The 12,034-nt window shown below is 52.7% G+C and overlaps 1 protein-coding gene, 1 long non-coding RNA gene and 1 other non-coding gene across 3 annotated transcripts in view; all 3 read left to right on the top strand.

Moving 5' to 3' along the window:
• LOC137633931 (uncharacterized) overlaps nucleotides 1–4,268 on the top strand; it is a 217,890-nt gene extending 213,622 nt beyond the window's left edge. The window contains exon 2 of the long non-coding RNA XR_011042357.1: nucleotides 4,153–4,268. This is a non-coding gene — a long non-coding RNA (uncharacterized lncRNA). The remainder of the gene's footprint in view (nucleotides 1–4,152) is intronic.
• Nucleotides 2,457–2,616, top strand: LOC137634044 (5.8S ribosomal RNA). Its single transcript, XR_011042440.1, has one exon. It is a non-coding gene; the product is annotated as a 5.8S ribosomal RNA (ribosomal RNA).
• Nucleotides 4,269–10,863: 6,595 nt separating the features above from the next.
• Nucleotides 10,864–12,034, top strand: part of LOC137633824 (uncharacterized) — a 2,292-nt gene continuing 1,121 nt past the window's right edge. Inside the window, exon 1 of the mRNA XM_068366066.1 lies at nucleotides 10,864–12,034. This exon is cut by the window's right edge and continues 1,121 nt beyond it. Coding sequence (XP_068222167.1) covers nucleotides 10,864–12,034 — 1,171 coding nt within the window.

The following is a 12,034-nucleotide window of genomic DNA, read 5'->3' as shown; positions in this document are numbered from 1 at the left end:
TATTGGAAGTCGTGACTTTAATGTTTCTTATGGTAGGAGGAGAGAGGGAGGGAGGTCTCTCTCTTTTCCGATTAAAAGGTTGTGATCTGTCAGGTTTTTGCACCTTCCCCACTACGGGTTCACCAGGTAAATTGGTTTCGAGTGCAACCTCCATCAGATCAGGCAAGGACACGGCCTGCGAGAGGTTTGTACTATTGTTTAAAATCGGAGTAGTTGGCTTTTGAATAATTTTCAGATCTTTAAGTATCCGTTTTGATTTTTCTAAAATTTCTGGATATAGATTTTCGATGGGACTTTCAACCTCTTTAACTACTTTCATTTGTTTCTTTATCTTAGAAGTAGAGATATAATTTTCGTCTGTGTGGTTTGGCAAGTTTTTCTTCAGAACCATTGAAAAAGGTTGCCCTGGTCTTATTTGCTTTTCAAGAGCTCTTTTACGAGCCTCTTTAAAAGTAACCCTTTCCATGGTCCTAATGGCCTGGATTTCTTTTTCAAAAATAAACTTTACACAGCTTTTAGATGTAGCTGGGTGTGCTTCCCCACAATGTATGCAATTAGGGTTTTCTATGCATACTCCATGACTACTTTTTCCACAGTTGGCACAAATAGCTGGCTTATTGTTTAGTTTTTCTTTACATTTCTGGCTTAAATGGCCATACATTTGGCAATGATAACATCGCAATGGTGACGGGATATATGGTTTTACCTTCAAAGATAGCCATCCAGCTTTTATAACATTTGGTAATCGGCATTGATCAAATGTTATAATCAGAGTAGCAAGAGGGATACGTTGTTCTCCAACTCTCTTTCTCATTCTGACTACTTTAACTACTCCTTGATTTTTCAGTTCATCCTCTATTTCTTTCTCCTCTATATCCAACAATTCTGGAGCATATATCACACCTCTACTCTGGTTGAAAGTAGGGTGCGAAACGCATTTTACGCTATGACCATTCAATGTTGTAAGTGTTTTTAACCTTTCACCTTGTAATGGGGACAGTGTCTCTATCAAGAGACTTCCATTTCCCTGGGGTAAAATTTTTGGCTGCCCTCCACATAAAGTAACTATTTCCCTATTAGCTTTAAAAACATTTATACGCTCATTTCTTCCGTTTTCAAATTCCAAGATAAAAAAATTTTCATAATTCACTACTTCATAGTGACCAGGTAATACTTCTACTTTTCTATATTTTTCTGTACTGTCATCATTTTTCACTCTCTCTTTCTTCTCTAGCGTTTTATTATTCACATGACGTGAATAAGGTTCTAACGTTACAATGTTAGAACCCGAGTTGGAGCTGTCTGTACCGAGGTCCATGTTTGTATTTTCCAGGTCGTCAACAGAGGTGTTGGGTTTTTTTGAAAAAGCAAGCCGGGTTATCCACCTCTTATCGGAGGATGTCAGTCCTCCTATCCCATGTGGCCCAACACGAGAAGAGGCTTCAGCGGGGACCAGTCCTCTATTAGAGAGGGGCTGCCTCTCTTAAGGTGGGCGTACACTGGTCAGTGGGGGTAGTTAGCCCCTCCCACCGTCGACTCCAATGCCTGGCGTCACCCATTACCCGCAAATATGGGTGACTTAAGATCGGATCACTGGAGCCCGACTCTTAACAGACTTGGTCTGCACCCAATGGGATCTGCCAGAGGGTGATGGCGTCTAAATTGGCACAGGTTGAGATGGAATGCAGTCCATCCCACACTCTGCCAAATCCAAAGCAGCATCCAAAGTAAAATCGAACATGCCAAAGTCGTCAACAATATCGAGCCCAAAAGGAAGAGATGGGAGAAAAAAGAAATTATCAAAAGTAAAAGAGAAAGTGCTGACAGATTTAGTTGGATCGACAGCTGAGCACCGAGGTCCAATGGGAAGTAGTTCCCACTGTTCATTAGAGCCCAGCTGCTAATCCCTAAGCCCCCCATCCTCATCAAGGCTTCAGCATCTGGGGGGTGGTCTTGAACTGGGGCGGCGGGTTTCTCCCAGCAATGGGATTCCGTCGACTCGCCTGGACGGGCCGGAAAGATGTCCAAACTTGATCATTTAGAGGAAGTAAAAGTCGTAACAAGGTTTCCGTAGGTGAACCTGCGGAAGGATCATTACTGATGGATGGCTCAGCTGTGCTGCCCTGGGGCGCGCGGAGCCAGATGGAGAGCTAGTGTGGGGCTCTAGAGGTGGTTTTTGGTGGAGGGGGGGCAGTCAGTACAAAGACGTCTCGAGGGCTGTGGAGCCACTGTCGTCCGCGTCGCCAGAGAGAAGGAAGAGGTGGCGGCGCGGTGCGGCACGCTTTAGGCGGGGTTACGCCGCTGGCCGGAGACGACGTCGAGTACTACTGTCCCCGTAGTGATGACGGTCGGAGAGAGAGAGAGAGAAGCACGGCCAGCCACGCTGGCATGTCCGTGGCGGGCCGTGATGGAAGTCACGCTTAGCCCATGTTTTTGTAATAATTTCCAATCTGAACAACTTCTAATGGTGGATCGCTCGGCTCGTGGGTCGATGAAGACCGCAGCAAAATGCGTGTCGGCATGTGAATCGTAAGATTATGAGATGCATCGACCAGTTGAACGCACATTGCGGCGAGGGCACTGACCAGTGTCTTCGCCACTCCCGGACGAGTGTCTGTTAAGCATCCATCCTGGTGAAGGGTATTGCTGCGGCAGGCCCCGGCTGGCAGCGGCGGCGAGTGTGTGTGGCCGGCCGGAGGCACGCGCCGCTGGAAGGGGCGGCCGCGGCTAGCGTGAGCCGTGGCGATATGGGGATGTCGGGCCGCCGCCCACTATTTCTGTGGGCTGGCGGTCCGTTCCCTCAAGTGTGAAATGTCGCCGTGTCCCTGGACTGGGCCCCGTTGCTGCTGCTGCTGTCCGGCTGGCTGTTCCCAGCTGGCGGCGGCGGCGCGGTGGCCTGGTGTCTGGGACTACGGTGGACAATCCTGCTCTAAGGTGAAGAGAAGCAGAGGCCATCCAGGGTACCTATCCTGAGTGCCTAAGCAGCGTTCGGGTCTTGTCCCGGGTCATGTTTCGTGGCTTCGTGAGAAGGAAGCAGCATCTGTTTGAGTGCCGGGCTCGCGGCCAGCTCCTCCTGCCATCTGTGTCTGTGCGAGAGCAGAAGATGGAAGGACGAAGGGCCGCCCCCCCTCTGGTGCACTCGGGCGGGTGACGAGACTGGCCTCATCCCGAGAGAGAGCAGTGGGTCGAAGAGAATCATTTTCTTGCGAGCGCTGCTGGGAGGGACCCCGTCCGTTGGTGCGAGGGAGGAAGGGAGGAAGGAAGGAAGGAAGGAACAAAGGTGAGCTGTTGTCCGGAGGACGAAGTGGGAGAGAGAGCCTTTTGATGAACGGTGCTGCGCTTGGGAGAGAGGGTGCCGTCGACACGGAGAAGCAAGCAGGTGGCGCAGCAGCAGTAGCAGCGAGTAGTAAAGCAGCTACGGCTACCGCTTCCCCTGCGCTGCCCTGGGGAGCGGTCACCGCCGGAAGGACGGAGTCCTTGCGAGAGAGGACGACGACGTTGGTCTAGCCGCTCTGCCTGCCGCTGGCTGCAGCAGTCGCCTGCACTCCGAAGAATGAAGGCCGCTCTTCCGCCTCAGAATCCCAGGACGACGCCGCTATCTGATCCGGACGTCCTGCTCCGTCTGGGCCCTGGAAGGCGTGAGTTTTTGAAGACCTCGTCCGCGGGGAGACAACCCGCCAAATTTAAGCATATTAATAAGCGGAGGAAAAGAAACCAACCGGGATTCCCCGAGTAAGGGGGACTGAAAGGGGACCAGCTCAGCGCATAACCTCGCGGTCCTGTCCGGCCGTCGAGGGGTGTTGCGTTTCGGTGGATCCGTACCGCTCGAGCTGCTCACCGCCTAAGTCATTGCTTGAATGCAGCCCCGAGGAGGGTGGTAGGCCCGTGTGGCGGCGCCTGTAAAAAGGTTTTAGGCAGCTTGGGCGGAGGGGTCTTTACCGTTGAGTCGGGTTGCTTAGTACTGCAGCCCTAAGTAGGTGGTAAACTCCATCTACGGCTAAATACTACCACGAGTCCAATATTTGACAAGTACCGTGAGGGAAAGCTGAAAAGGACTCTGAAGAGAGAGTTCAAGAGGACGTGAAACCATTAGAAGCTCAAATGGGTGGAACCGTGAAGGTCGAAAGAGGGGATTCAGCTGGCAGGGTGCAGGCGGCAACCGCGGTTCAAGTTGCTTTTCAGTGAGAGGACCCGGCGACGCAGTTAGTTGCCGCGGCCCCGTGGTTGTCGTGCCGCGGCCTGCGGGCTTATTTCTCCCTCGAGTAGAGTTGTTGGCGACCCGCTGCTTAGGCTCCGAGGGGCGTTTCAGACTGATGGCGCGGGTGATGACCGACGACGGTACTGACCGGGCCCGAGCGGCGGTCACTGCAAGGAGGCCGCGGAGAGAAAAATGCGGCCTCTCGCCACCTGAGAGTGATTGGTAATCCACCCGACCCGTCTTGAAACACGGACCAAGGACTCCAACATGTGCGCGTGTCTAAGGGTGATCTAAACCCGGAGGCGAAATGAAAGTGAGCTCTGTTTTGGGCAGGCCGATCCCCTGTCTGCCGAGGCCTGTCGGGCCAGCTAGGTTGAGAGAATATCCTGGGCTGGTACCGGCAGTGCCTGGGCGGACGGCCCGCTTGGCGTAGTGCGGCCCGGGGCACGGGGGGCTCTCGGGCTCCCTCAACCTGTGGTCCGCCGCCAAGTACCTGAGAGCGCAGCCGTTGGGACCCGAAAGATGGTGAACTATGCCTGGTGAGGACGAAGCCAGAGGAAACTCTGGTGGAGGTCCGAAGCAGTTCTGAAGTGCAAATCAATTGTCAGAGCTGGGTATAGGGGCGAAAGACTAATCGAACCATCTAGTAGCTGGTTCCCTCCGAAGTTTCCCTCAGGATAGCTGGCATTCGGAGAGTTGAGTTTCATCCGGTAAAGCGAATGATTAGAGGCCTTGGTGGTGCAATGCCGTCAACCTATTCTCAAACTTTAAATGGGTGAGACGTGGAGCTTGCTTGAGATGTGAAGCTCTATGATGCAAAGAATCACAGTGCCTAGTGGGCCACTTTTGGTAAGCAGAACTGGCGCTGTAGGATGAACCAAACGTACGAGTTAAGGGGCCTAAAGGAATGCTAATGTAGACACTACGAAAAGGTGTTAGTTGCTATAGACAGCAGGGCGGTGGCCATGGAAGTTGGAATCCGCTAAGGAGTGTGTAACAACTCACTTGCCGAAGCAACTAGCCCTTAAAATGGTATGGCGCTCAAGCATTCTCCCGATACTCGGCCTCCGGGGCACTGTTTTTGGCGCTGAGAGAGGCGCTATGGAAGCCCCGGCGAGTAGGAGGGTCGCAGCGGTGAGCGTCGAAGGGACTCGGCGTGAGCCGGACTGGAGCCGCCGCTGCTGCAGATCTTGGTGGTAGTAGCAAATAATCAAGAGAGCCTCGTTGGCTGATGTGGAGAAGGGTTCCATGTCAACATCAGTTGAACATGGGTGAGTCAGGCCTAAGCCCAAGGATAAAGTTCCTGTGTCCCATGTGATCCCAGGCCTCTAAACGGAGAGAATAATGTTTAGTAGGTGTCCTCTGCTGGCTGGCAGCGTGTGCCGGTGGCCGCGGGTCCAAGCGAGAGAAAGACGAAGTGAAGAGACCCGCACCGCGGCGCTCCTCCACCAGCGAGGGACCGACTTGTCATCGTAATAGATACTATGAGCTGGAAGGGATGCAGTGGCGAAAGGGAATACGGTAATGATTCCGTGACCTGTGTTCGGACGGGCCCGGTGTCTGCCTTTGAGGTGGAGGCCGGGTCAAGTGTGTGACGATTCCTGGCAACGGGATCTGGCTTGTGTCCACTGGCGTCTGGTCCGGGGGATAGTTTTCTTTTCTGTTTTAGGCCCCGTGATCCCCGGAAATCCTATGAAGCGAGAAGGGGGTGATGGTATAGCAAACCACACGGTGGCCGTAGAGCGACACAGTTCTTGTGTCGTCCCGTGCACCAACGCCAGTCCGTGAAAGATGCAAGTGAGGAAGTCACACGGGTCGGAGTCCGGGAGGGTGCGGGTGGCTGGCCCTCGTGGTCGGCGCCCCGCTCGCCCGTGGTGACCCTGTTTCGACACAGACTGTACCCATCTCCGCATCAGGTCTCCGAGGTTTGGAGCCTCTAGTCGATAGATGAATGTGGGTAAGGGAAATCGGCAATTTTGATCCGTGACTTCGGGACAAGGATTGGCTCTGAGGGTTGGGCCAGTCAGGCCTTTCCGGGAAGCGAGTGCGGGGTGTCTCGGGGGGCAGGACTGGGCGAGGTCTTGTCGGTCGGCTTCGGCTGGCCGGCGGACCGAGCTCGGACCTCGCTGACCGGGTGCCCTTCCGCGGAACGGGCAAGGTTCTGCAAAGTATAATCGCGTCGAGACTTGGGGCGGAGCGCGGCTCTCGGGCCGTGCGAGGCCCCAGACGGAGACGTGTATATATTACTCCGGCTGGCAGCCTAGCGACCAGCTCAGAACTGGCACGGACACGGGTAATCCGACTGTTTAATTAAAACAAAGCATCGCGATGGTTATGGCTGATGATGACGCGATGTGATTTCTGCCCAGTGCTCTGAATGTCAAAGTGAAGAGATTCAACCAAGCGCGGGTAAACGGCGGGAGTAACTATGACTCGGCAAAGACGACGCGTTCGCTGACTCCGAGCCGCTACGAGTTATAGATTACTAGCGATCCACCTCCTTGTGGTACCTGCCGGAAACCCATTTTATGGGTCCAACGGATCGCATGGAGGACTCAACCCGCCCAGCTTCTCCTTCGGGGGGAGCTGTAGGTCGCTCCACCCCTTCCCAGGGGACAAACCGGCGATTTGGTCAACCCAACGCCAGCAGGGGTGCTCAAACTCAGAGCACTCCTGTCGCCGGTACTTCCGCTAGCGGAGTAAGTGGGCCAAACACCGTGGCCCAAGGCATGGTCGATGCCTCTATAGAATCTCACGTCTGCCCAACGTGTTTAAGGATCTTCAAGTCGTATGCAGGAAGGCGTCTGCATGAAAGACGGGCACATGCCCAAACTTACCATAAGGGACAAATTAAGCGCCTCGAAGACCGGCGCAATAAGCCCTGGTCCCTCGAAGAACTAAAGATGATGGCCGAGTTTGAAGTGTCCAACTACGGCCATCCCTTCATAAATCAAGAAATCAGCAAGTGCGTACTGTCAGGAAGATCTACTGACAGTATTAACGGTAAGAGAAAGTCCCAACAATATCGGGACTTACTCAAGGACACTATGAAGGAGAAGAAGGAGTTCCAGGAGGTACAAAATTATACTCTGCCAGTTGGGAGCAGCCAGGGGAGCCACGTGGGGGGCAAACTTGGTTGGACTTCCGATGATGAAAACTCTATGTTAGAGTTTGAAGTGGCACATAATCATGACCCCCACATCAACAAATCTATCCAGAGAATGGTCCTCCCTTGGCGGACACTTGAAAGTATCCGTACAAAGAGGAAGACCATTAAGTACAAAGAAAAGGTCGCAGCTTATGCGCGGTCAAAGACCTGTACCAGTGCAATACCTCCGCTTCGAGAGTGTCGGGTTAATTTAACCCGGACCCAAGTGGAAGGTAGTATGCTGCCGGCCGATTGTCCCAAATCGAGGGTACCATCTGAGGCCGATGCCGCATTGTCGCCCGTGTCAAAAATGAATAATGAAGGTGATACTAGAAGGAGGATAGCAGCCCTGAATAGACGTGCCCGACTATTAACAACCCCGATTTTGACTGTCGACACGGCGACAATCAGCACCACCCTTGAGGCCACAGACATTAATACCCAAAGCCAGGATGGAATGCATGAATATTATGACTCCATGGCAGGAGCCTCGTCCATCGTGGTCCCTGTCCATGGAGGGTCTCCCCCGTCCAGCCCAGATGGGAGTGATGGATCTCAATCCTCCAGCGAGAGCGAAGGTAGTTCATCTGAGGACGAAGTTACGGCTGAGGAGATCAACTCGCTGAAGGACGAGATATTTGGTAGGAGACCTAATAATAACACGAACAGGATTAACAGAAGTGCCAGTCAACAACAGGATAGTGATATGCCTCGACGTATTAGGAAGACGCGAGAGTATGCAGCGACGCAGAGGGCATGGGACAAGAACCGAAGTCGCGTTGCACAGAATGCCATCCTAGGCAAAGACCCTCTGGCTAGCCCGTCCCTTCCGCCCGGGACAGTGGAGTTCTGGACCTCCCTATTCGGGAGGCCAAGCCCAGCTAGCACCATTGATTATGTGGAACCAGACCAAGTATGCACCATTTTGGACCCGATCACCGTCCAAGATGTTGAATGGTGCAAAATGAAGACCAATTTGAAAACATCGCCGGGGCCGGACGGCATAAGAGCTGCCGATTTTAGAGCGGCGGCGAACAACCAAATTGTAACTCTCTACAACAAAATCATTGACTCAAAACTTATGACCCATGATTGGGCAAAGAGTAGAACAACCCTTCCGTCCAATAACTGTGACATCCGTGGCAACACGAGGGTTGCATAAGATCTTGACAAAGCGCCTAGCGGAGCGCATCTCCTCCTCAGCTCGGCAAAAAGGGTTCAAAGCTGAGGAAGGGGTAAGTAGCAACCTTATATTACTTAAGGAATTATTAAAGGAGGCCAAAAGGAAGTCGGAGAGCCTTTATATTGCCTTTATAGACTTTAAAAAGGCCTTCGACTCCGTTGGTCACCCAGCTCTTCTGGACACCTTGAGAGCTGCTGGCCTCGACAGGAATTCAATCCAGTACCTCGCCAATTTCTATTCGAGTATCAGCACGGAGGTAGCTGGGATTGAAATTGACATTACTCGAGGCGTTATGCAGGGGGATCCTCTATCTCCCTTGCTATTCAACTTAGCCCTCGACTATGCACTTGCGAGACTCCCCGAAGGCGTAGGGGCAACGCTTAGAGGGGAGCTCATTAAGTATCTGGCGTTCGCTGATGATATTGTGGTTGTGGCACAGACGAGAGAGGGTTTAAAATCTTCGGTCACCAGATTGCTGGATGAGTCTGCTAAGCTCGGCCTTGAGCCAGGCTTAAGGAAGTGTGCCACAGCTGGTATCGTTGGTGATCGCCAAAGGAAGACCTGGTACGTAGATACCCGTCCCTTCACGTATGGAGATCAACACCTTCCGGTCACAAGTCCTGACGGCTTTTACAAATATCTTGGGGTAGACGTCGGACTGGTGGCAAACGTGAACGGGACGAAATTGATCGGCAAGGCCAAAATGGAACTGGGGAACCTCCAGACAGCGCCTCTGAAGCCTCAGCAGAAGTTTTGGGCCTTAAAAACGGTGCTGATACCACGGCTATCACACATAGCCGTCCATGGTCAATTGAAAAAGTATCACCTCAAAGGGGTTGATAATGAGATAAGGAAGTTCACCCGGATGTGCTTGCACTTGCCCGGTGATACTCCACTAGGAGCTTTCTATGCAGGTTCAGCAGCAGGGGGCCTAGGTATTTACAACTTTACCGAGGGTATCCCTAAAGCCCTGCATGATTGCTATAATCGACTAGCCAGATCTCCAGACCCTTTGGTAGCGGGAATTGCTGCTGAGTTAGCCGAACAACACCCGGCCCCCGCAAACATTGACTGGGGAGAAAGGCTATACTTGACTGTCGATGGGTGTGGTCTGAGGGAGGCGCCCTTCGGACTACGACCCAAATGGTTGGACGCTGGAAACAGTCTGTTGAAAGGGGGAACATTCTGCAATGCCCTCAAACTCAAACTGGTACTTTTAACAACCCCGGCCCGGAGTGCGAGAGGCAGACAGCAGAGCAACCGCTGCGATCTTGGTTGCAACGGCCCCGCTACCCTGCACCATATCCAACAGACGTGTCCAGCCGTTCAGCCATGGAGGATTAAGAGGCACGACTCCATCAAGTGCTTCCATCAAGAAGAAGGCCATCGAAGCAGGGTACAATGTAGTGGATGAACCCCCCATCCCAACGAATCAAGGGCTCAGAAAACCAGACCTCGTTGTCTGGAACGACCGGGAGTCAATCGTTATTGACTGCCAAATCAACGCAGATGCCAACGTACGACCTCTCGACTCTTTCGATGCCGCGAAAATCGCGAAGTATAACACCACTTCCATCAAGGAGGCCGTGGAGACCTTCACGGCAACAGTAGCCTCAGTAAGGGCGATCACCGGGAACTGGCGAGGAGTACTGTCGCGAGGGACCGTCAGCTTATGCCAGAAGCTGAAGCTACGACTTGGAGACCTGGACCTGATGACTGTGAAGATTCTGGAAGGAGGACTGTCTATATACGCAAATTATATGGGCATGTCGGGCGGAGGCGACGTTTCGTAGGAACATCGACCATGAAGATTGACCACCCTTTCGACGTTCCTCCAGGAGTACAAGAACTTCGAACTCCTGTTGAGTGGAGATATAACGCCGGAGGAAGCGCAGCTGTTCGTCGTCATCAAGTGGGTTCTGCGCTTCCTTAGCTAGCATCGTGACAGTGGATCTATCATCGAGGTAGGAAAAGAGGACTAGCCAGGGAGAGCAAGAGCGTGGTAAGACCAGGAAAATGGTGAAGTAGTGCTGCTCTCCTGCAAACGCTAGTCCAGAGAAAAAAAAAAGGGGGGGGGGTGGTCGGGAGCATTTAGACAGGCTTAAACCGCCATTTTCGAGTGCTTTCGTTTCCTCAATCCTTATCAACTGGTGCGGTTCCGCTCCACCAGTCCTTTGGTCAGGGATTCTGAGAGTTGCAACCGAGAGTCGGGGAGGGGGATCAATTAAGAACCTTAGGTCCCCCTTGCTAAGTTACCAGTTCCGTCCCACTGTGATCCGAGACGGGTAAGCAAGATCAGTTTACTGATAGTGACCAATCCAATGGGCCTGCAGTATGGATCTTGGGGGCCATTCAGTAGATCCAACTTGCCCAGCCAATCCCTCGGGAGAGGCTGCTGGTCACTCCACCCCTGAAGAAGGGGAAAGCCGGCGTATGGGTCAACCCTCCGCCAACGGGAGCACTCACAACCAGAGTGCCCCCGTCGCCGGCCAATTAACTAGCCGATTGGAAGGGCCCTCCAACAGTGCCCAAGGCGTGGCCGAGAGCACCGATCGGTCTCCCACCTGCCCCCATTGTGGTAAGGTGTTTAAGTCCTTCGCAGGCAGGCGTCTGCATGAGAGAAGAGCTCACGCTCTTGATTTTCACGAGGGGGCCATAAAACGCCTAGAAGACCGGCGAAATAAGCCCTGGGCCCCAGAAGAGCTCAACTTGATGGCCCAGTTCGAAGTTTCTAACTTGGGCCATCCTTTTATAAATGCAAAAATACAGGAGTGCGTATTGAATGAAAGATCAGTGAACTCTATAAGTGGCAAACGTAAGTCCAAACAATATCAGGACTTACTGAAAAATGCTAAAGGAAAGGAGGAGGAGGAGTGCAAGGTGGTAAAACCGAAAATGATTGTTGAGCCCACCGGGGCCAGTCAGGAAAGCCATGTGGGGGGCCGTCTCGACTGGACCTCGGACGACGAGATCTCTATGATCAAGTTCGAGGTGGACAATAAAGATGACCACCACATAAATAAAAGTATTGTGCAGCGAGTTTTTCCTTGGCGTACGCTTGAAAGCGTACGCACAAAGAGAAAGACTCTTAAATATAGACATAAGGTTGCAGCATATGCAGAGCATTTAAAAACCCTAGCAAGTGCAGTACCTCCTACTCTGAGCAGAGTAAGGATGGACGGTACAAGATCAGCTGCAACCGAAAATCTCAGGGTAACATCTGTGGCAGATGAGGGATTGGCGTATGCGTCAAAAGATACGAGTGGAGATCAAAGGAGGAGTACAGTGGCCCCAAAAGAAGTCAATCCTGTTCTGACAACACCAATTATGACCAGAAACACTGCGTCAACCCTCATCACCCTGCAAGCCACACATGAGAATTCTAAAAGCCAAGATGGAATGAATGAGTATCTGGACCGGAGCCGGGGTGGCCGCGATTCCGGCCCTCTTACGGTTGATACTGCGACCACCTCGCCTCTGGCCCGGATCGGGTCCCAAACGTCTG

The sequence above is a fragment of the Palaemon carinicauda genome, chromosome 43, assembly GCF_036898095.1.
Source record: "Palaemon carinicauda isolate YSFRI2023 chromosome 43, ASM3689809v2, whole genome shotgun sequence".
Taxonomy (NCBI): domain Eukaryota; kingdom Metazoa; phylum Arthropoda; class Malacostraca; order Decapoda; family Palaemonidae; genus Palaemon; species Palaemon carinicauda.
Note: the sequence above shows the minus strand (reverse complement) of the source record. Positions and strands in the feature narration are given on the sequence as shown.